This window comes from Chironomus tepperi, unplaced genomic scaffold (genome assembly GCF_022539635.2).
Source record: "Chironomus tepperi strain 1889 unplaced genomic scaffold, CSIRO-AGI_Ctep_v1 contig_87, whole genome shotgun sequence".
Classification (NCBI taxonomy): Eukaryota; Metazoa; Arthropoda; class Insecta; order Diptera; family Chironomidae; genus Chironomus; species Chironomus tepperi.
In genome coordinates, this window is record NW_027226209.1 from 567,214 (window position 1) to 593,383 (window position 26,170).

At 30.2% G+C, this 26,170-nt stretch overlaps 1 protein-coding gene across 2 annotated transcripts; it reads right to left on the reverse strand.

Moving 5' to 3' along the window:
* Positions 1-1,818: 1,818 nt before the first annotated feature.
* On the reverse strand, positions 1,819-26,162 carry LOC139086685 (protein single-minded-like). Of its 2 annotated transcripts, none has more exons than XM_070635265.1 (7): positions 25,749-26,162; positions 9,168-9,362; positions 6,402-6,577; positions 5,808-6,302; positions 4,183-4,394; positions 2,816-2,922; positions 1,819-2,747 (listed from the first exon to the last, which is right to left on the reverse strand). In XM_070635265.1, exons 2-7 carry the CDS (start codon positions 9,340-9,342, stop codon positions 1,834-1,836), a joined length of 2,079 nt encoding a protein of 692 aa, XP_070491366.1. In that variant the 5' UTR covers positions 9,343-9,362; positions 25,749-26,162; the 3' UTR covers positions 1,819-1,833. The 2 variants fall into 2 exon arrangements, with proteins under 2 accessions (XP_070491366.1, XP_070491365.1); XM_070635264.1 differs by lacking the exon at positions 25,749-26,162 and adding an exon at positions 21,453-21,547.
* Positions 26,163-26,170: the final 8 nt, after the last annotated feature.

Sequence of the window (26,170 nt, forward strand, 5' to 3'; positions counted from 1 at the left end):
ATTGATTGACTATACTCATGAACACACTCATTTACGTGAGTATCCTAACTATCTTTAGGATAGACATCATTCAAAAGTGTACCGGTCGGGATTGTAGTGTTCGAAAGCTTTAAATTTCAGTTTATAGCAAATCATCAATTAAATTTTTGTTTGATTCCAAATATTATCCCTTTGATAAATCCTTCAATCAATTGTGATTCTTACCATATATTTAAGCACAAATTATGATCTAAACACACAAAAAATTTTCAAATGAACACTTAATCGTGATTTAAATTAGAATAAGATAAGATTTTAAAGTATAAGCTCTAAGATGTAGCATAAATGATGTAGCATAAGTTTAAGTAGCTCTAGTTTATATAATTGAGTATGGATTAAGAGTTTTTGTTGCAAAGGCTCAATTAAAGTATTGCTGGCACGACTATAAACAAAAAATGAAAAGTGACTGTTTAGTGATGATGGTTAAATCGCGTGATGGGTACCTTGATAATTTTGAACAAAGATAGTAAACATAAAGTAACTTTAAGAGATCTAAATTTTTATAAATTGTTTTATTGTTTTCTTTTCATATCTTAAACAGTTAATTCTTCCCTAAACTGGTTTTTTTTAATCCTTAAATGTTTATCATACATTCTTAATGAATTTTTTTACTTTACTTAACGTGGGGAGACAAATCGATTCTTTTAAGTTCTATATAATATAATAATTTATGATACAAATAATTACACATTTATGGGATTTTTTTTTTTTTCAATTTAACTTACAATTAATTCAATTATATTAAAAACTTTCATCAGAATTTGTTTTCTAGTCAGTTTTTATTGAGGGTTGTTAGATTATTGATAAATCGGATAATTGATGCAAATTTCGGCAACAGGTCGACATTGGATCCCGAATCTGACACCAGTTGGAGTTACATGGATTTGATTTAAATCCGGTACCATACCAGAGTCATGTTGGCCCAGTACCGGATTTTGGATCGATTAACCGATTTGTGCTATTTATATCCCTCTAAATTCCATTCCTGTTTTGATGAAATTTATTTGACAATGACTCCTAAGTATCATTGAACTTCTTACTAACCCAAACAACACATATGACGAAGGTTCCGCCGCGAAGCTTCTATGTACCTTCATGGCTTTGTGACGAAGCCTTCATCATTTGTGTCTCACTTGCCAACGTATTATCCTAATCTATTACAAAACCCTCAAATGAAACTAATAATCATTTCTTTATCGTGATTTATCCAGTACAATGTGTCTTTTTGTTAAATCTAAATGTGATTACAGTTCTATATTTATAAAGTAATTCATTCATTAAATATATTCATTCTGTTTATATATATTCTAGTCATTCTTCATTATGTTTCAAATCAAATAAAAAAAAATCAAAAATAATTTGAAATAAAAGTAGAAATTTTTTTAGAAAAAAAGAATGTTAGAGGATTTAAATGCTTAATTAGCACTTGCCAAACTGTGTTACTACACAAGATTTTGTGATCCTTGCGATTTGTCTTAATTTAAGGACATCTCATTGAATATTCAATTTAAAATTAAAGTCTTAAACATTTCAGGAAGAATTTTAATAAAATTGTGTCAATTCAACTTTGAGGAACCAATCAACTTCTTCTCATGACTCATCTCTTGCTAGAAGACTTCCCGGATATTTGTTAACTCAAAGAAATAAAATCAAAAATGATCTTTTTTAAGCTCATCAATATAATTCATATTCAATTATAAAACAAATATATTCACATGAAAAAGTACAGCTCAATGTCTTTAAAACTTTATGAATTGATCTTTAAAATGACAACTAATTTGATACTTCCTTCATTCAATGGACAAACTCATTCGTAAGGTAATTTTGATTATTTGTATTATCAACAATAACACTCGTATAATGTGCATTTGTTGTTGCTTTAAAGTCACTATTATAGATTGTAGATGCATTCGATGACTCATTCATAGATGGAAAGCAATTTGGAAATGAGAATGAATAGTCATTATCATAATGATGTTGTTGATGATTGAGATTTGCGTGATGTAATTGCTGATGATTGTAAAGATGTTGATGTTGATCATCAGAACTTGAACTTGAGCAGCTATTTGATGCAGCTGAGAATGGTCTTAGAACATTTGAATCACCTTGTGATGTTGGAAGTCCATTGCTACTATTGTCCATGTAAAAGTTATAATAATTATCTGTATTATCACTAAAATCGTCATTGTTCATTGTATTATGGATATAGGAATTATTGTATTGATCATATTCATTCGGATGATGTGTGTGATGATGTTGATGGTGATTATTCTCATTATGTGATATGTGCATGTGATTATTGTTATTGTTATTATTACTAATATGATGAAAATTGTGAATTTCTTTCATCTGAATCTGATGATTTGGCGTTTGACTTGGTAGACTTGCTGCTGTTGATGGTACAGAATGATGTGGTGGTGCTTGATATACTGGCGTATTAACTGGTGTATTTGTAATTGTTGAAGTACGGCTTTGAGACGGTGTTGTTTCTGATGGTATTGTCGGTCTTACGATATTTCCTTGAACTTCATTAAGTAAAAGGTCCTTGGCTTCTTTCTGACTAAGTACATAATTAACACTAACAATACAATGTGGACGTGATGAACGTGTATTGTGTACGACTGTTGCGTAACTCTGTACCCATGTCCATCCACCACTTTTTGTTAAAAATCGATAATATTTTGTCGTAACTTGTCCTTTGTACATCACTAAAAAAATTTGAAATTTGATATTAGTCAAACTGCCTAATAGAATGTTTTTTAGATTGTCTACTTACAAATTTGATGAGCATATCGCATTGAAAGAATATCCGATGCATGAATATATTGATATAATGTCTTTTCTATTAAGTCTTGTGGCTCAAATCCTGTTAGTTGTGATACTCTGCAAAGACAAACAAAAGATTTTTTTATTGTAAATTAATATCCAATTAAAACCAAACAAGATTTACACAAGTGGCTGTTCTCATCAGCATAAAAAAATATGATATTGATATTAATATGCTGGTTAGTTCCTGTTTGAATATTTTTTGGGGTAGATATTCTCAGTGTTTAGGAATTGACGTATAGATGGCGTTAGTGCTGTGAATATGAGATTTTTCTGAATGGAAGTGGTAATGAACTTTACTTAAATATTAATGGCATTTTGGTAGTTTATGACTCTCTTATGTATGGTGATTTTCGACATAAAATTGGGGATCATTTTTAAGGTGGATGCAGAGGTGTTTGATGGGAAGTTTTGGGGGGCTAAATACTCCCGACGGAATATTTTGGACAATTTTAAAGTATTTAAAGAGATTCTTTAGTTCAAATCTAATTTTGCGATAATAGCGATAAAAGGCTCCATGCGACACAAGGCTCCATGCGACACAAGGTTCCATGCGACATAAGACTCCATGCGACACATGGCTTCGTGCAACACAAGGCTCTATGTGACATAAAGCTCAATACGACACATGGCTCCATGCAACACAACGCTCTCTTGAGCAGCTAATGTCCGTAGTCTATTCAGAATCCGTACGGACTTCGTAAAGACTTCTTCCTCTACTTTGTGTCATTCGAGACCTAATCCTGAATGTCGGAGCCAATTTCATGACAAATCTTACAAGTAATAAAACAAATTTACAAAAGTTGAATGATCCAGAAGAAGAAAATTCAAAGAAAAATCCATTAAGAATTCCAAATTTAAAGCAAATGTAATGTTAAGGCTCAACAAAGCACTTTAACCAAGATTTTTCCTCTTAAATGATTACAAATCACATCAATAAGCAATTTAATTTTACAAAGAAAAAAGTCTCACAATTTAAAGAATAATGGAGCTGGATGTTTAAATCTGCATAAATTTAAGCAAATAAGTATCTCATTCTCTAGAAAATTTATCTAAAATAGACGGATAGAATTTTCTTCGATATTATTTTTCATTGAGATCGGTAAAAGAGCAAATATTTGCACAATGAAGCACAAAAAAATGATCAAATTGGTTTATTATTATTATTTGTGCTGTCATTCCTCCTCTCGTCCCTAGAAAAATTGAATGAAGTAGTCTATTGGATATGGATGAAGAAAAATATCGATTTTTTGGATGTATATTTTTCAACGATGAACAGCCACAGTCAGATATTTAATAATAAAAATAACAACTCACCGTGCATCGAGGAAAATTAATTTGAGATCCATACTCGCTCGAAACATGAACATATTTTGATGTAGTTTAATTTCAGTTATTGCTGATGGTGGTAGTGAATGTCCAACAGCAACGAGACCCAAATTTTGTACATAAGTTGGTCCATTACCTTCGCCATTATAGTTTGTATCATGATATACTCGAGCTTTTAAGTATCCTGAACAATGTATCACCTAAATGAGAAGAAAAAACAAAGAAAAAACTTATCAGATTTCGTTCAGTAATTGGATGTGCTAAATGATATCGACATCTATAATGATTTTCATCATAAAAAAATCGTTCAGCAAACAACGAACATTGTCGAGTGAAGGAAAGAAGGAACAGTAATTTTAATAAAAATAAAATAAAAATTGAAATTCACGCTGATTGAAAATCTGAAACACTATACAGTGTTTTGTATGAAGAAAGAGAGTGAAAAGTGTAAAGTATACAATGTAAAAATGGTCTTTCCGAATATGCGGGAAACAATAATAATTATACGTGACTAAAACTCAATAAATAAATCGCAATTTTTTTTATTTTTTAATATTTTAAGGCACTTTGTAGTACAATGTTGCAAAATTGTCTTGACTTAAATGTTATGCATAAAATTATTTGTATGAGTTCTCGGTAAGGAAATGAAATTCTTTAGTTCAGTTCAAATGATATGCAATTTCAGATCAAATTTTATGGAATTTTGATTGTTTGTTTAGTATTGGAGGTTAAGTATAATATGGAGCGTTAAAGAAGTCTTCATGATTCACGGATATGTGTTGTTTTAAAGTTTAATTGCATTTATGCATTTATGGAAATCAAAGCTTTTAATTGCAACAAAATAGAAAAATTATCCAAAATTTCATAATTTTCTATTGAGTCTTCATAATTGACCTTGGATTTATTTGATTTTTTCATAGACATTCGATATCGCATTTTCATTTGCTAAATGCGCTGTTTCTAGCCAACAAATTTTAAAGGTTCTTGAAGAATCACAAAGTAAATTTAGGAGCAAACAAGGATATCAACATTCTTCTATTATTCAATGCAAATTTGCATCGATTTTTACACTTTCCCATTTATTTTACTAATTCTTAAGTGTCTATTTCTTCAAAAATTACCATTTAAATAAAACTCTTTTAATAATTGCATCATAAATCTAATATCAAGACATGCAGTCGCGTACAAATTGCATAATTGCCAATCCATTAAATTTGCATTTTAAACAAATTGAAAATTTCTATTTTCTTTAGATATTTGTCATCTATTCATCGACTGCAGATGCACTTGAGGCTCATTAACGGAAAAATTCTTTTACATGCTAATTTCCTCGACAACATTTTTATGTGCATTGAAAGCATTTATGCTATAGAATGTTGAAAAAAAATGCAGTATGTATATGCACTTGAGTGCCAAGCCTCTGATTGAAGTAAATATTATAATGAAACATGAATAAAAAAAATGAAAGGATTACAAAAGCTAATGATTAATTAAGAATACGAAAATAGAAGTGCCAGAATATTTTTTTTGCTCTTTCTCTTTTTATGCATGCTATGACGTGATGATGCATCTAATTTTAACATCAACAAAAGAAAAAAAATGAACTAATTTACCTTATAGCCTGAAGTCGTTAGACCAGCATTTCTCTTTGCCAACACACATTTCATCCGAAGGAAAAACGTTCGTTCAATTTCAATCGTTTGAGTCTCCTGATGACGTTGATGTAAATGATGATGCGGATGATGATGATTTTGATTTATTGATTGATGATGATGATGTGCATTATGTAGGTGTTGTGACTGATGTTGACTGAATGTATGATTATTAGCTTGATTATTCATAATTGGATTTGATACGGATGGAATATTTGATAGTACAGGTGGAACGAGTGGTGGTGTTGTTGTATCTAATTGTGTAGGTGATAAATTTGATGGCATTTGCATTTGATTCGTTTGAAGGTTTTGTTGTTGTTGTTGTTGTTGCAATTGTGCCTGTAATGGGTGAACTTGATGACCATACATATTTTGTTGTAATGAGAGTACAGCAGCCATTTCATCTTGATCAAAATTATGGATATACTCATAAATTGAATTTCCCGTTAATTCCACCTGAATAAATCAATGTAAATAAATTATTTTGTAAATTTAATTCCACTCAATCATCGGCTATTATCACGTTGCAAAATGTAAATATATTCTCATTCTCACCTGACTTAATCCTAAATGCACAGATGCTGTCTCTGAAATGTACATAATTTTTCCATCTGGCGCTACCACGAAAATGAATCCGTCCAATGTTTGAAGTAGATGTGAACCGAGTTCCTTTATTGCCAATTCACGAGGATTTGAGGGAATATGCTGTGCACCCCACGCCTCGCCTAATCCTATTATAAATAAAGTACGAGAGGTTATAAATATGAAGAAAAAAAAAATTCAATTAAACAGAAGCAATATGCATCTTTCGACCATTAATTCCATTGATAAATAACAAAAACAATGACAAATTGTTACGATCCCGTGCAGTGCATGATGGGAACTCAATGCTGCTCATGATAACAGTGTGGAAAAGCATTGAAATATAGTGAGATTACGATGATTTAATTCTAAATGACGGAATCAAGCATTTATAGCTCGGAATTCTTAAACAAAGTATGTTGCTGTTATTATTTTAATGCATCCGCTATGCGACCAGATTTTATTTCCCCCAACTCAGATTTTTCTCTCTCATCGTATTTAAAAAGTAAATTAAAATCTTGTAAATAGACACTTACTTATGAAAACAATTGTAATAACGATAATAAATAATGTCTGCCGGTTCAATAACATTCCCAATGTCAGCATAAAAATCGTGCTTGATTCTTTTTTTTGCAAAACAAGCAATTCTCATTTCATTGGAGTTTTTCAAGAGAATCAAAATCATGACAAGGTTAAAGCAACTTTTTTTGAAGTTCGAAAAAAGTGGAACTGAATGAGATGAAAAAAATTCTTTTTAAAGGAACAAAAAATATGAAAGAAAAAAATTTCCTTTTTATGTACTGCTTTTTTTCTCAGATAACATCCTGCCAAAGAGCACCTCGAGGGCATTCTTTAACATCAAACTGTGTGGGAGTATGCATTTTACATTTTTATTGTGATTAATTTGTTGACATGTGGAGTGCATGAGAATAATAATGAGCATAACTTTAACAATTGTATGATTCACATTAATGAAATCGACCAGTTAAATGACAAAGCAGGAAAAGAGAGAAGTGCGGTGAAAGAACAACAATTTTTTGTGACTGCATGCTTTGTATTTAGGGGTTGTTGTTAGCATATTGTCTTTAAATTTTGCTTTTATTGACTTTACAAATTATTTAGTATTTCATCGGTTTTATGAAATTTGAAAAATTTTGTTTTTTTGATAGTTGAAGGATCTTTTTAAAGTTCAAAAATTTTCATTGTTTATTTGTTTTTTGAGCAGAAAATATATTTAAATCTACTTTAATTTAATTATTAGACATTACTTAATGCTGTATAAACAAGAATATAGCATACTAATGCAGGTAATCAGTGAAACATTAGAACTGCGCTTCAGAATTCACAAAAATTCAACATTTTCACAATTTAACATGAAATTTGCGAATAAAAATAATAAAAGCAGTGGAATTATCCTTTAAGTTCTGTGAATTGAGATTTTTCCTCATATATGAATGAAAAAGAATAACAAATTCTCGGGGTGGTTGGTTTATTTGTTCAGCAAACAAGATTTAATTGAACGTATGCACTTTTGAGTTGTGAACAGCTTCGAAAAAAAAGCAGTAGGGAGTGAAGCATATGCTTGAGTAATAATAATAATATCGTATCGCTTTAAGATAATAAAGGAAGGGTGACAAATTTATTCGAGAAAAAGAAGAAAATGTCATTCAAATTTTCATGATTTTCTAATTGTATTATTCGCATTTCAATTGTGATGAATAAAGACTCAAATTGTAAATAATTATGAGTGGATTTTTGACTCTTTTATTACGCACAATTACTTCCGTTTTTTACATTATTCATCCATTGCGGTTTCTATTTTCAAAATCTAGTTAATAAAAATTCTTTGTAAACAATTCAAGACTCAAGATTTCTCCTTTGTGTGTCGCCAACACTTCAAAAAGAGATTCTTTCTTTATTTTGATCTCTTTTGATCGGCGTAAAGGAATTAAAAGAAATAAATTTCAAGATCATCGCGAGACGATAATTCACCTTTGTTAGACTCGATACAAATGCGTAACATGAAAGAGATTCGTAGATAAAAATCAGAGGACATTTCAACAACAATACATAAATAATCATAACGTGTACATAGTCATAGACATATTGCGGATTAAAATTCCTTCATGTCGTACTGATTGTATTTCATTTAGTTAATTTATTCATCAACTTGAAGAAATGAGAGAGGAAAAATGATCATTGTTTGAATATTTCTGCTGACATAATGAATGAATAGACCGAATAGAAAAAGAGCAAGAATGAATGAGAAGTAGATGAAGAGCATTTCTTTTCAAGATACTTTTGGTCGTCATCATAGTTATTGCAGTTGAGATGTTTTCCTTCAGACCTCATTTGCATAAAAAACTTCATCCTTCTCTCATTTTTTCGTGTAGATTCATTAAAATTTGACCCAGTTGGTAGGTGGAAATCTTTTTTTATTTTTCGACAATATAAATTCTAATGTAAGTTGAACATTAAACAAACTGGGATGCTTCATACATTTATGCATAATAATTACAGACTTGTTAGGAACATCATCATTAAAACAGCAATCTTGAAATGAAAATTGACATTGAGGATTTTCTATGTCATAACTGAGCAGCAGTAAAAAGGGAGAATTTGCCTTAATCAATGCTGAATTCTCATTATGGAATTTATAAATTACATGAGCAATTTGACTGCCGTAACCCCACGCATTGAATAACTCAACAAGACATTGAATGACATGCAAATACATACCATCAGGAAATACTTGACGCATTTTCAGGTACGACGTTGTTAGTCTTATGATTGATGCCTTATCTAACTGTGATGTAATTGCACTCGGTAATGGAAGTAGTTTAGCAAGCTCCAAAAATTCAGAATTTTCCTTTTCCCGTCGTGAACGGGCAGCATTTTTACTCTTCTCTTTCATTGCGCACCGTGCTGACAAACCTATAAATAGAGAGAAAAGCAAGAAGAAATGATAAAATGTAGCATAGAGTATAAATATAAATATAAGAGCAAATAAAGGATATGTGGTATGTATTATGTGAATCAATCAAATGAAAGTGCATTTTGTGTTCTTTATAGCTTCTCATTGACTTAATCAATCGTAAAATATTGAGTAGGAGTTTTTTATTGTCACGAAAATTATGTCAGATATTTCTAGAGCTATTGCTACTGGTAAGTAGGTTATAGTCCAGTGGGGGAAATTTTTTTAGGTAGATGTGACTAAATTTTGGTGTTATGCTGGTTTTATGATACATCCAGAAGAGACACGGTTCAAAAAACCCGGCTCAGACCGAGTTAACTTAAACCTTAGCTCGAATGAAACCTAACCTGGTTTGAGAGCAGAAGACAGGCTTTCCTAGCATTTTATGGAAAATAGTCAAGTCTAGGTTCGATAGAAAATAATGGAAGCTATCAAATTTTTAGAAGATCAACATAACCTAGTCTCCAACCTAAAGCCCTAAATAGATAAATTCTTAAAGAGATCGCCCCAAAAACCGAAATATAAGACATGAAAAGTTCATTGAATCTTCAACAAAAACTCTCGAAACAAAAACTAAAATATCTTCATCATCCACTGGCCACACAAGCACATATCAATTCACATTATGTATACATAAATTGTAAGAGATTTCCATCAAATCAAGAAGAAGCTGAAATCAAAGCTGAATCTCATTATTCAATATTGATTCAAAATTTTTCTTCTCTATCGTCAATAAGGATTCTTTTTGAGGCGTAAAGTACATAAAATAAGATTTTATTTTACATAAAAATGGAATTTCAGTAGCGTAAAAAAATATTCTTGGGAACAGCACACATTATTCGAAATATTGAATTGCATTTAATATAAAAAATGTGAGCATATACTCATGAATGTATGTTTATTAATCCGTATTTTTTTTCGGAAGATGGAAAAAAGAAAGGAGGAGAAATTGAGATCGTAAAACAATGAATAAGTAGGAATGTGATTTGGGGGAATTGAGCGCATACTGAGAGTTTAAGTAGAAGTATGATGAAATTTAGAAGTTATATATTTGATAATTTTAGTAGCTTTTGAAGACAATGATGATTTCCGAAGTCAAGTAGCCCGGAAGGTACACGACATGGCTCAAACGACTGGTCTCAAGCCAGGCTTACGTTGGATTAAGCATCTAGCTTGATGATCGTATTTTAAAAGTTTTAAACCAAGCTAACATAATATTGGCGAGGAGAACAAGTTGGTCTAATTGAACCAAAATCTGGTACTAGGTCGTCGTGACTGGTGTTTAAACCGAATTCGGCATCAAGTAAAAATCTGGCATGTTGTTGTCATCTTACATCCGTTTAACTTATGTACCTAAACGATCATATCGAATCACTTGTCTAAAAAGATTAAAACCTGCCATTACAATGACATTAAGGCATTTCAACTGCGTTGCTTGGGTTAATTGAATTTTAATCGACCCTGAAGAATCCAAGACAAACTGATCCCCCTAAATTCCATCTAAATTTCCACCAAAAAATATTAAAAAATTTTTTGAGCAATTTGTAAATCGATATAATGATGATGTAAATTCATTACATTGTAAGAAGTATAATATGTGTACATATAAAATGTAATGTGATATAGCTTGTTTCATGTTAAAGGGAACAAAAGCGAGTAAATTCTTATGGTTATTGCACATTTTCACATTTTCACACTTCCCACCCTCACAATTACATCAATTTATCACAAAACCGCATAATAATAATCATTTCAGCACATAGCAAGCACATAGTGCGATAAAAAAATTGATTTTTATTCCTTTTTTTGCCTCCCTTACTTATCTAAACATTGCCATAAAAGCAAATGTCTTTGCAATATAAAATAATTAATATATTTTTTTTTTGCGTGTATGCTTAATATTAATCTCAGCATTAAAGTAATAAACATTATGCTTCAAACTTTTCTTTATTTGTTTTTGTAATTATTTTTTATTGCCACTCATTTATTATACCAGTGACTATTGAATGAAGTGACATTGTGTGTATTATAATAAGCAATAATCATAAAGACAAATTATTCTTGCATAAAAATTGGCACAAATGCTAATTGCCAAAAATTAACAAGTTCAACATGTCATAAAAAGATATTTTTTCTTTACGTCACTGCTGTTTGCTTTTTCTTTTGGATTTTGATTAGTGTGGATTATGTGTTTGGCTGAATGGATTGATTGGTCATGTGATAATGAAGGTGAATATTGCTGTTGGCTTTTTAATTTATTTCTCAGTACTTAATTTATTAGGATGTCCAACTGTTTGTATTTCTTTGTATTATAGACTATTTTTGCAAATATTGCATCACGTGGCTTAGTCAGATACTACAATAAATATTGTGAGGAAGAGAAAAATGTTGTGTGATCATTTGGGGCTGTTCACTTATTATTGTACAGAATAACAAACAATTATCAAAAATGAACAAAAGGATTTTCAGAATATCTCTACATTAGCCCCACCTCCGTCCTCATGCGCAATTCTCCCTGCTATCCCGAGCGATACAATGAGTTGAACTGTATTTTTGCCGAAAAATGAAACGACGTTACGGTGCTTTAGCGATAATCGAATAATTCGAACAATCGTCGAAATTCAAATTTATGATTTAAATAAATAATAGAATTTCTGAACTAGACGACGATCATTTTAGATCAACTTTAAATTGAAAACTTCCCATGCAGCTTCCGAAAGCTAAAACGTGTTTGATAGGGCACACATTGACGGCAAGACGCAAAGTTGCCCTTTTGCCACCGTACCGGTTGATTTTCATCCATTTTCACTACGAAAATTGCAATTCACTGAATTGCCCTACTCGAAAAGTTGATCTTAAATAGACCCAAATTAAGTTGCATCCAAAAAAATTGAACTAAAAATCCAAAAAATCATCGAAAAAGTCAACAAAAAATAAAAAAGTTCTCTTCATTGTCTCCATAAGAAAAGAATTCGTTACTAATGTAAATACGTCTGCGTACATTAATATATTCAATGTTTACTTAATGTAAGCAATCAGCAGTCGTCGATGGAGATGAAGATGAGAGAAGAAATGAAGAATTTTCAGCTTCTTTTTATTATCGAACGCCATCATTTTTATTAACACTTTTTTTTTACTCGTCAATGACTTGAAGAACTATTATTCTTTATGATTATTAGTATTATACAAAAGGCACCAAATCTAGCATTTATTTATTCTTTACAAATTTGGTAAGCATGTTAGATGGATGGATTGTTTACTGAAGTTGTTAACTTGCAGTTGAAAAGTAAAGATGGAGAACCAGTTTTTCTATCAAAAATTGTTGTTTGATGACGACGATACCCAATTTTTATATCTGTATTTATACTTTTTATACACACAGTCAAATATTTACCGGTCAAATTCTGGTTTTTTTCCGACAATGGCTTTCGTATAAATTTCATCTTGAATATTTCTTTTCTGTATCTTCACTTTTCACTTTTATGCTTCAATGATTCCTCTCGTCTTTAAAAAAGTCTATGTCTACTAAGATTCTTGAATATTTTAAAACATGTCCGAACACTTGAGACACTCAAAATGCACTAAAATTTAAATTATTTTTCAAAAAGGATAATGCGTAAGGTGAACTAGCACATAGGTAAGGTGCATTTTATGGATCTTACAGTATTTATTGTAAATTCCTTTTTCACATGCATTACGATTGGCTAAAAAGATCCTTTTATAATGCATTGAATACATTACATATCCTGCCTTTCATTCAGTTTCCTTTTACCTGCTCAATTGTATCTTCTTATGTGTTTAAAATCTTTTTTATGAGTGTATGGCTTATGTAAATATGAATGTGCACTTTAAGGTTGTAAATATACAGAATAACTAGACAATTGTGCAATGGACGTCAAGTGAGGGGTAGTTTTAGTAGGCTGAGAAGTACTTTGCTTGTAAAAGTTACGGAATTTCCAGAAATTTCTAATTTTTTACAGATTTTTACAAACTTTATTTTGATTCTTAAAGTTTTGAGTTTTTTCCCATGGCAGGAATTTATTAATTGTGGAAGATGAAGTCTGACTCCGAAGTTGATCATATGTCAAGTGCACGCATTCTCGTTCTACCGCTGGCGACGGACTTAGACATGTGTATGAACTCAATGAATATAAAGAGTAGATTGTAAGCCCTGCTTGAAGGTTACCAGCCCCACAATCAGAATAGGAATGGTAATTTTTACAACCAACTAATAAAGGCCACTCGGATTTTCTTTTATAACGTTTATTTGTGATTTGAATTTTATTTATTATACATAGTTGAAAACCCCTTTTTATACAAAATGTTCATTCTGTTTTGGAACTTCGAACAATAAACATATTTAATATTAAATAAAGCCTTATAGCAATATTTTGCTTAGCCACAATTACAAAATGTTTGTTATTTTATTGACATTTATATCTAAAACTTAATTTTTCAACAATTCTACTCACTGAATCTTTAAAATGTTACTTAATAACTTAGGCTACTGATATTTAAACGAATTGTTTACTAAATTTTATTACAAATTCCTCAGTCATAACAACACATAAAACTCCTTTAGAGCATTTAAATGAAGCAACTCATAGCTACCCACTCAATAAAAACTACTTAAAATGGTACTAATTTTAGTGACGAGAATCACAGCAATAAAAAAAATGTTAATTATTGTTGAACCCACAAAGCTCTTCCTCCTTCGTCATTCAACACAAACTAAACTAAATTATACGAAGCCTCTTTCCTCGTTAAACGCCATCAATCAATGGAGATTAGTGAAAGGGATTTAAAAAATTTAACTATAGCAATAATAATAGAAGTAACAAGAGTAAAAAAAGCGACAGAGACAAAAACACAAGAAGACAACATTAATTAACATAATGTTATTCAACTTGATAAGGATTATGTAGCACATCCTCCCCTCATCAACATAATAATTATCATAGAAGTTTAGAAAGAAAAATAAAAAAATACAGAAATGCTTTCGTGTGCGATTAAGGCACTCTTCCATCTCTATTTTGAGGAAATAATCCCATTTTAAATAAATAAACATTGCAATATCTATCTATCTAGTTGATGAGAGTGTAAATGGTAAGTTATTGCAAACACAATCTTCGTTTTTTTTCATTGAGCATTTAGTATCGAATGGCATAAGCAATAACATTAAAATCCCTAGAATTATCCAAAAATATAAATATGGATAATTCTAGATGGAAACTGGTAATTGATGCGCATTTTAAATTAAAATAGACTTCAATTCAAATTTTGATTTATATTGTTCTCAACGATTTTTAAAAATTTGAATTAAAACAATTCAAAAATTTGAACGTTAGAAGTTCAAAAATCTGATTATTTTATAACGGTTGAGAGTTCGAAATTTTAAATATTTTGGATTTTGAACTCGAGAAGTTAAAAAAATTGAACTTTTTTTATCGTTAAAAATTCAAAATTTTGCTTTTGAACTTAAGAAGTTCAAAAATTTGAATTTTTCAAAACAGTTAAAAATTCAAAAATTTTAGAAAATATTAATTAATGCTCTTTCTAGCTCATTTTGGCTCAGCCAAACTGATTCTCAGAAAAACAACCTTCACAATATTTCACAAAATATCAAGCTAACAATTTAGTACGAATAAATCTAAATGGATGTTCCGCACTAATACCTGAAACGTGGGAATCTTGCACATTTCTTCAATAATTTTTGGTTTTTCCAAATCGGAACTAACATGTTCGATGCTACATGCACGAAAGAAATATTTTCCCATGTCTTCATTTCCATAATTTCTTTGTCTCATCCAATGCACTACAAATAGTACCTGTTGTTTTATGGTGTTTTCCTATTCAGTGCTTTATTGCTAGTTCCTTTGCCAAAATAATATTTCTTATAGTTGCGAGCATGGGAAAAAATTTTTTCGTCTTCTCAAGCCTGTGAAACATGTGTCAATGTTCCTTAAGTGATCACTAAGAAGAAGAAAAGGGATTACAAGGCGCATTAATCTTATGTAAATTTTTATGACTTTTCCATAAACAATAAACAAACAAGAGTCTCTCTCGGTTCTCCCTTGAAGGTTACGTATGACTGGACTATTAATTCAATATACAGCAGTGACCGTTTTTAGAATAAATCAAGTGATTTTATTTGGCACTAAATTTCTAAGTCATAAAAAAAATCTCAATTAAAAATTTAAATTTTACGACTTTTTAATTGTTCACCGACTGACACTGTAGATTAACTTCTGGTAGCAATTACACAAGTTTAATTATCTGATTTTATTTGTTGACATTTGCTGGCAGATATAAAATTTTTGATATTTATTGAGGATTTTAGAATTTTTTTACAGATTTGATCGTTTTTTAAGTGTTTTAAAGTTTTTTAAAGTTAACGATTGGGAGCACATATTGAAATATCGCGACTACATTTATAAGGTGGCTGTATGCTTAGATAAAAATGATAGGCACTTGACATAAATAATCAAATTTGCAAATTGGTTGTCAATATACTTTCAAAGTAAACTGCTGTTTTGTCGATTTGGTGGCAATAATTGAACATGTGCCGATCAGGTTTGTTGAATTCTAGAATGTTCAGCTATAGGCAATTGAATTGTGGGCAATCAACATTTCACTACTAATTGATCTTTCACTTATTACATTCGCCTAAAGAAGCGATCACTTAGTATGCCTAGACAGTAGTGATGTTTAACTAAGCAGCACTAGGCATTACTGACACCAGTACACTGACATTTTTGCAAGGCATGCTTTGGTTTTGATGATGCGTAGACAAAGGTAATTGCTACTGTTATCATCGAAAAATTGGATTTTTAGAGCCTTGAACTTTCCAATCATAAAACTGAACAAAGTGTCACAAAGCTTCAGATACTCTCTACTCCCAAAACTCAAGACATCATTTCCAAAAGACCATAATCCAAATTAATCACAAAATTAATAAAATTCAAGCTAGTCATTTCATGCCTTCATCAAAATTTTCATCCCTTAAAGTATTCAGAAAATTCAATAGTATCCCCAATGTCAGGCTTGATTTCATCCTTGAATTAAATCCTCGTTTCACCAAATTCTGACCTTCCAAAAAAATACAATTTCATTCCACCTAAAGCATCACCATTTTGTTTCACATCCATTCTATTTCGTAATAGCATTAAAAAAGGAAAAAAAAAAATGCTGAGCCAAGATGTTCTATGATTGATAACGTCTGACTCTCTTTCACTTCCTCAATGTGTATTATTCATATTAGAGTGAATGAGTAGGACGATATAAAAATATTTTTTAGGGTCATAATGACACTTCAACAAAAAGAAGTAACATTAATGAAATAAAAAAAAATATTTTCAACCTTTATTTCCATTTCTCCCTCTTACTATAGAGTATTTATCATCATTCTCCATTATAAAATGCCGTTTTTGTTTATGTCCATAGAAGCTGGCTTTTGAGTATTAAGTAAATATTAGGATTACTTTATCAAGAGAGCATGAAGCGCATATGGGCTTAAATTCAGTTTGAGACTCACTCAGGGAGATTGAAAATGTTCCTAGATGATAGCCGTAGAGAATCTAACGTATGTTTGAAATAGCGAGCATATCCAAATTTAATATTTTGCCGTAAAAATGAAACTAGACTTAGTTGTCAAGTTGCTATAATTGCCGCCGTCACTTAGCCATCAGGACTGGATCAGGACGCCCTTATTAGGATTTCCCGAAGTCTTGGCTTCGACGAATTATCGAGACCGATGTCAGATTGATACCAAAACCAAGAATATAACGGAATTTTTCGAAGTCTCGATCTCGATACATCTCGACTGAGACTAAGAAGTCTTGATCTTAGTCTCATAAACCCTTAACCCTCACGTTTCCCACAAATGAGTTAATCTAATCGTACACTAGCGACTACAATGTAATGCTCGGGCTCGCTAGTACGCAATGTAATGCTCTCTAGAATAGAGCAAGCTAAGAGTAACGCTCATAAGCATGCTCAATTGGTATAATTAAGTAAAACAAGCTCTCAAGATCATGTTCTTTGCCTTTTAGAATGATAAAATTCAATAAATATTAATTTTGCACATTTTCCCATCTGCATTTGACCTAAATGATCAAAACGTACAGCCAATGTCAATATTAATTTGCGGAATGATATTTGAGTATCCATTCCAGTCAAATTGACTTGATCAAATTACTATTTCACACCAAAATCACGCTAAATAATCATAACAATGAAAATGAACTTTGATTTTCATGTGCATATTCAGTATAGCGACTGAACAGTAAAGAAGGAAAGAGAAAGAACGAAAAACTTTTTTTCATTCCAGATTCCATATAATCAGAATTTCCTGACTTTGCATAAATACATCAGATTAAAAACTTTTGCCATAGTTTTTCTATAACATACATAATATAAAGAACGATAGAAAGAGAATGAACCTTTGTATGGGAAATCACAATGAAATCGAAAACGGTGTTTACTATTTAAAAATATGTGTATGAAATATGCCTGAAATATGCTTATAGACGGAAGATATAATTTTTAGCTTTCATGTGATTCTGATTTTTATTGTTGATTAAAATTTATATGTAGGAACGGATTTCAATGAATGTAAAAATTTATACGCATGATTTATGAGAAGGGATCATTTTATGGAAAACTTTAGTAAAACAAGTCGACAGGAGCAATTAATTTTTATTAGCTTATGAATTCATGATGAATGGAAGTGCTCATAAAGGCATATTGTGTTGAAAATGGCCTCAAACAATGCTATACAAACATAACGAATTTTTTGATTTTGAAAGAAATTTGATCATCTCGGTAAATTTTGGAATTCTTGGAATTCTTGATGAATGGTAAAACTCATGAGAGCAAATGTGCTGTTAGTGAATCAAAAGTAATTTAATAACAATTTAACGGCTTTTTCAATTTTGAAAAAAATTAGACCATCTCGGTAATTTTTTTCAAAAAATGATCGTTACAAACTTTCTAAATTAATGCATCTGACATCCATAAAAGTCAATATTTTTAGCTAATAACTTAAGTTAACAACTGTTAACATCCAAAAAGGTGTAAATGAAGCATATCAAAGCATATGTTAACAGCTGAGACTCCTCTAAATTTTTATGACTTCATAAAATGTCTACTCGTCTTACAAATCATAAAAAATGGAAAGGACAAGACAAAAATCTCTATTATGTTATGTACAAAATATCTTCCATTGTTCATATGTGTAAGATGAAAGTTTATGTCTCGCATACTCTTATGAAAACATGATTACGTGATGAGCATTCTTTGGAATGTTAAAGAAAGAATAATATTTTCATTGAAATGTCATCTTAAAGTTTGTGGTGACTGATGAAGACGTCTGTATGTTAAATGATTGTGGAAGTAAAGTGAATACCAAAGTTTGTTGTCTTTTCTATTTTTCAATGTGGACTTTTTCCTCTTTCTCACTCATATTTATGTTTTTGTATTGAAAATGAAACTTTTTGAAAATTGACAAAATATTTTCTAAACCATATTGATGAATAATAGAAGTGGGAGCTGTAAATGGAAGCGCATAAATTGGACTTGACGTACATACTGATTTTAAGTATCTTTCGCAAAGGACATATGCTGGAAAATTGAACCTCTATATCGTTGTTGACAATCAAGAGTTCAATTCATTACTTTCCGAGAAGCACAATGAGGTGAATCGCATTTTTCGCCGTAAAAAAGCTTCGAAATCAGCCAGCCATTATAGTGCCTTAAAGTGGACAATTCTATTTTTCGCGGCACACCTTGGTGATAAGCCTCGACCGAAACCGCACACAACATACGGGTCTCGCATACAACATATGACATTGAAGCTTGGGACAAAGGTTGTCTATCACTGCCTTAGGGGTTCCTATGCTTCTTAGCGTAATGCCCTAGCGGTCAAGTTGTTGTATTTATTTATCGAATTCAAAACTGATCGAGTAAACTTAGTTTACTACTTCAATGTAACTATCAAGCTACTACAACTCAAACAGGAGCAAACAACCCAAAGTGGATCAACAGCACCCAATCATCGATTTTCCCAAAAAAATATTGCCCTCTCAAAAAATCGATACAACAAAAATTTCTGTGTAAATTAAGAATGTAAAGTATGAAAAAATATTTTTTTTTTATGTTACCACGTCAGTGCCATATATTAACATTAACATGCAACAACATAAAAGAATAGAAGAAAATATTCCTTTTCTAGTAACATAGTTAAAGTTTGTTGTTTTTCTCTCGTCTACACCCCATGCGTATGGAGTAAAGAAGTAAATATTTTTGTTCAAAATCACGTACCTTCTGACATCACGTCGAAAATCAATTAAACACCAAACAACAAAAAAAGTGTTAAGACATTTTCAAAGGAACCAACACACAAAAAAAATGTAAGTAATTCTGAAAAAGAATGAATGGAATTCTTATACTACATTTTTCGGGGTTGTTTTACGACTTGTTAATAAAACAAATTTAAAATGAGATTATAAGTTCAAGGAATTTGATGTCACGAGGGATTTAAATTAAAATTTTTACTTCATCTTAAATCTGTGGTTTAAATAATTTTGCAGCAGGTCTCATGTACAATACTTTAATATCGATCGTTTCCTTAAAGCTTTCAAGGTTACAATCCATACAATATATAAATGACAGTAAAAATTTTCTTTATGAAGCTGCTGACTGAATTATAAATTTCAGACATGAACATCCAAATATCCTCATTCATCACGATTTTGGAATCAATTCGCTGTTTGAAGTATTTTTATATAGTAAAGCATTGTTGTTCTGATTTTTCTGGTCAACAAACTCATAATTTGCAACCATATTTGTGTGATAATGGCTGATAAGAGTCATGTGATTAAGTCAGTTTTTACTAAATGTCTGTCAACTGTCATTTTGTATTCAAATTATCTAAGAAGATTCAAGAAGTTGATTTTACCCTTTTAAGTTGTTAGTCCCCTTGATGTAAATATTTACTTTGTTTTCAATCTTCAAACATTAAACATCTTTATAGATTTTTTAAAGTGACTTATTGCATTAAGCTACTAGAGAATTTAGTTGATTATAGCTGATTCAATCCTTCAAGCAGACTTTAATTCAATTGACTGAAACTTGAACGAATTAATTGTAATTTTTTACGATTTCAAAACTTCTAAGCAAACTTTGTTTATATTTGATCAAAGTTTATTTTGAAAATGACTTAGACGAGGATTTCTGATGATTTTTATCCTTAAATATCAAATTTGGAAGAGATTTTGTTATAACTTAGAAGTTTTTATGTACTTTTTATTCAGGACCTTAGAAATCTTTCAATATTGTTAAATACTGAGCAATATTTTGGTAATAGAAGCATATTCATGTCAATTCCAATGAAAAACATTCGAAAGTCAAAATTAAGTAAGCCTACATCAAATTATGCGCTATAAACCACATATATCCATGATTTTTTCACTCACTTTCTTAAATTCATTTTTATTCCATTGTCGGTTTTAAAAATAGCACATTTTAGGTCAGTTCTTTTGTCCTAGCCAAAAACGTGATTTTTCGATCATTTTCATTATTTAATGTTGTATGTGCAACTGTTATGTTTGGGGGCTACTGACTATATCTTTCTTAACATAAGGATTTTTGTTGTTGTTGTTGTATATACGCACAAATACACACACACTTACTATTTATTTACGAATTTATTGGTATTATGATGAAGGCGGATCATCAAGGCATTGTGCTGAAAAAACTTTTTTTTACGCTCTTTTTTAAACACACATATCAGTTCCTATTTGCACATGGAAATACCGAAAAGTATACAAGGATATAACAAAAAAAAAAGAACGTTAACAGGACTGTGCAGTTTTTTTGATACGTGCTTTTTTCACTTTTATCCAATTTCAGGATTCTCGGAATAATTTGTTGGATGGTTTGAGGAGCACATTTATATTCTCTTTATGACTGATTGTATGAATGAATCCTGTACTCTATTATCGATCTTACAATAAAATCCCTTATTTGTTCTTAAAGAACTGTCTACTCACTTTTTGAATCCATCATCGATGATGTGATGGAAATTATAATTAATTAAGCTACAAAACTAATCACTTATATCCACCCAACTCGATCCGATTCTAATTAGTCTCAAAATTCAACTGACGAGTTGAGCATTATTTGCACATTTTCATTTTGACTCTATCGCTTGCATACATTACATTTGTTTGTTCATTTAAATAATAAGCTTGTGTCGCTGTGTCCAATGTCAAGCTCGAATTAAAGTACTTGACAAGTTGCAATTTTATCTAAGCGAAAAAAAAAAAAGTTTTTCATTGACGAGAGAAAAATTCAAAACAATTCGTGACTTTTACTTTAAATGAATTGAAATGGCGCATGGAAAAGCGTCTTTCAATGGAAATGAATCAGTTGCTATAAGCAATAATTAGATTAAGTTGCTGTATTGACTTCTGTTTGGAAAATTACAGCAAAAAATTGAAATGTTTAAGGTTAAAAAGTAGTTTTTTGTTCATAATTTGATGTTTTTGAATATTTAAGATTTGCCAGTGTCCTTAAGTGACTTTTGCCATTTTTTTGATTAGTTTAAAATCTATTAAGTCTACAAACTCGCCTTAATTTCAATAAAAATTGCAAAAAACTTTTCGAAGTGGAGACAACAAGATTAATTTGAAATTCAAATTTGAGAATTTCGTTAAAAATTTGATATTTGTGTAAATAAATGCGCCATAACCTCTCACCTTATAATTTCGAATAAAAAATATTTCGCTACACTCCAACGTGAAGTGCGCCATTTTGAAAGCTCCATGACAACAGAAAACTCTTATAAAATGTTACAACAAAATGATTATCATAAGAGAGGGTAAAAAGTATGCGCATCCCGACATCCCTTTTCTCTCTATTTCTTTACGCTGCTATTATAAATTAGAATATTTTTTTTTGTTCAAAATATTTATCTACTCATCATGAAAGGCAGGCAACGCGGGTCGAGAAAACATTCAGCTGTCTAAAAATTTATCATATAATTTTCAGTGTATTTATTTATTGCCATAAATATTTACCGAAAAAATTGGAAATGGAAAATTGTACTTTAATACTTTGTTCCGTTTCTTGCCTTTTGCTCTCGCTTTTACATACAGTCGAGATGTTTAGGATGGATAATAAACAAAATTTAATTAACCGTAGCAGGACTTAGTTGTCGTTTCGACATTTATTACGAGAATGGTTCGATGTGATTGTGAAATAAAGGGTAGAGTCTCATTTTTATGAGAAAATTTAATGGATTTAATGCTTGATGTGATTGCTGTCTATTTGAAAAATGAAATGGAAATTTTAACGAACTTTATCAATCCAAATTGAAAATTTCAACGAATTTTATTAATTTAAATTTAAAATTTTAACGAACTTAATTAATTTGAATTGAAAATTTTATCGAACTTTACCGATTTGGATTCAAAATTTTAACGAAATTCACTAATTTGAATTGGAAAATTTAACGAAATCTTTATTTTTGAATTTGAATTGTAGCTTTTCGTTAAATTTTCACTAAATTCAAATCAACAATTTCCGTTAAAATGATCAAATTATAGAACCTCCAAATAAATTTAACTCGCAAAATTTCTCGAGAAAAATAAAGTAATTCAATATGCTGCAGCTTACTTATACAAAGTTATTTAAAATATTTGTACAACATAAATCACATCAGCTACTGTTTTCCGTAAAAAATAAAAACAAAGAATTTATGAATGTTAAACAATTTTTGCATTTTTTTGACTTTGATGTTCTTTACAAACTTTTCAGATCAAATTGCACCAGAACGATCATCTTATGGCATTTGTACAAACATTTGCATATTTCATCCAGCTCAAATGCACAACATAATGTATTAATGTTATGACTTAATTGATGTGATGAAGTGTAAAATTGCAAATAATTTATATTTTTTAAAGAATGAGGAAAAAAAATTTAATTAACATGATGAACATCGACAGTATTAAATGATTTCTCTCCGTTTTGCAAGAAATGGCATTAAAGTGAATCTGCGATGGATAATAAAAATATTTAATATTTCACGACAAAAGGAGGAAATCATCAAAAGATCTTCACAAAATGCAAATATCTCTTACTGCAGTTCACACAGAAGAGCAAAAAAAAAACTGAAGATAAAATTTTTTTACGATTATTATTTGTTTGAACGAAATGATTGTCATCGAAATATTATCCATGACCAGACGATTTGTTTATGAAAAATTGCACTCACGCGAGGTATTTCATTTCATGTTTGGATATAAATTTACGCGTTGCAAAAATGTTTTAAAGCATGTGACAAATTGTAAAAAATGCTCTTCTTCGCTTTAACTTTCTTTATTGTTTCTTCTAATTCCGCGTTTAGCATTTTTTGTTGCACAACGAATGAAAATCGATATGAAATTAAGTTTTGCATTTTAAATTATTGAAGATCTTTTTTCTTTGTCCTAGATTTATATTTTGAAACTTTATACTGAGATTCTTATTATGAGAATAGCTGTGTATGTTTACTAGTAATTGTACAAGCGAGTTTTTAAATAAACAATTTCTTTGTTACTATTAGAAATGAATACAAATTTGATTTTGGTCAAATTTTTGCTCACCTCGAATTTTATTTTTAAATTAAATTTCGATTGATAAAGATAATCAGACAGAAGGAATGAAGAAACTGTAGAAAAAAGTGGCAAAATTCAAGTAGAAACAATAAAACAACAAGAATCATCAGGAACATGAAATAAACAAAAGTTTAATGACTAACCTCTTTTAATGAAAATTTTTATCTGAATATTTTTCTGAATTTTTATAAATTTTAAAAAAGATTATTTTCAACCTCACATCAAGTTGGTAAGCCTTTCTCTCTATTTTATCGCAACATTACATAAAATTCTAACATGAATCCACAAAAATCACTTCAAAACTCTTGAAAACCTTAAAATCCACCATCACCTTGTACACAATTTCAACAATTTTCCCGAGAAGAGACAAAAAACCTTAATTAAAATACATTCATTACTTGTGAATAAACGCCGCATCATAATAAACGGAAAGCACATGTAGTGTAAAAAAATTAAATAAAATATTGAAGTTCAATTAAAAGTTGCAAACTAGACAATTTTCTTTATGCTTACAAAAGCACTTTAGTTTATTATACTTTTTTTTGTCATAACATCATAAAGAGTCAATGAATCTTCTTTTTTTACCACGCTAATGACTATATAAAACAATATAGTATGGAAATGAAAGACTTTGATGACAATGCAGTGTAAGTAAATGTATTGTAGCGACAATTAACGCATGTATAGAGGATATTCATTGAACGGAATGGAATGAAAGAAAAATTGCTTAATCTTTAGTTTTTCATCTTGTTCATAAAGCCACTTGAATTAAAATGAAGCAAATGAGGAAGAAATAAAAGTGATTTTTAATGAATCCCATCAAGTCTTAATGGTTCTTATTGATTTTTTTCCTTCTCACTCTATATTATGCACTGAATTGCAATGAAACTCTGCTCATTTTATACTCTTATAACATTGTTAGTGTCGATCATTCAGGAAGAAAAATTATGAATAACAGCTATCCGACGGAACATCAAAGGACAATGTTGTTGATGGGTGTCCTTAAAGAAACAAATGTGTAAAAACAACAAACCCGTACAAAAATCAAAGATTTTCTCAGTTATGCGATCAAGGATATCCGAATAGTATTAAATGCCTCATTGGATTCTGATTTCTTGCACGTGTTTTACGCTCTCGTTATTTTTACATCATCCTGTTTTTGTATTTCGCACACAGTTGTTGCTCTCTGTTGGCATTTAATAACCAACTGTGAATTCTCATAGATTTATTAAAGATAATTGAGATTGTGTACTTATTCTGAGCAATTAATTAATTTGATATGTTGATTTGGTTGAAGTGGATAGGTTGCGATACTTTCTTAATGACTTTGTTCTAACATCTAACATCCAGTTAGAGAAACACTCAAAAAATTGACAATTTAGGAGAAAAATATTTAAAATATAACGATTTTATAAAATTTGAATCTACCAAGCAGACCAAATCAATTCATGAAGAATGTTAGCAGACAACTCAAAATAACTTGACAATTTAGGAATTTATTTAAAATTTAACTGTTTTTAAAAATTTGAATTTTCCTAGTAGACCAAATTAATTCAAAAAAAGTTCGTTTCAAATAATTTACTTTGATAAAATCAAATTTTTCACGAATTTGAACACTTTTCAGCATGTCATTCAATTTAAAAATTTATTGATTTCAGGTGATGTAAGGGGAATTGTCATATTTACCTCCAAAATATCTCTAAATGTATTGATTCTTCAAACTATTTATGGATTAATCCTTATTATCAAATATTTCCTTTCTATTTACACTTTTCACGTTCTAAAATTCAATTTTCATTAGAACGGATTTCCTTATATCTCTTTCTATTGTTTATTTCAATTATCACTTTTAAAATTAAAACCAATTAACATCAATAATTAATTCCACTATTTGTCTAATCACTTAACATGACAAAATTTACATTTGTCCATCGTCTGATATTTTTTCTTTTTGTGCTTTATTCTTCTATAAGTTCACAAGTCGTCCAAGAGATTAACGAACTTACTTATTTCTGTTTGTGTCCAACGCGACTTAAATATTCAACTGCTTTAAGGGAACTAAGGAGAAACAAAAAAATTATTCTTTAATGTCATCCGTTGCTCGCTCG

What these genes read in the sequence shown, in the direction of transcription:
- LOC139086685 (XM_070635264.1), bottom strand. An exon ending in TTAATTTTCCTCGATGCACG is followed by an intron (nt 2,923 to 4,182) that starts GTGAGTTGTTAT and finishes TTGTCTTTGCAG; the next exon opens with AGTATCACAACTAACAGGAT. An exon ending in GCGATATGCTCATCAAATTT is followed by an intron (nt 2,748 to 2,815) that starts GTAAGTAGACAA and finishes AAATTTTTTTAG; the next exon opens with TGATGTACAAAGGACAAGTT.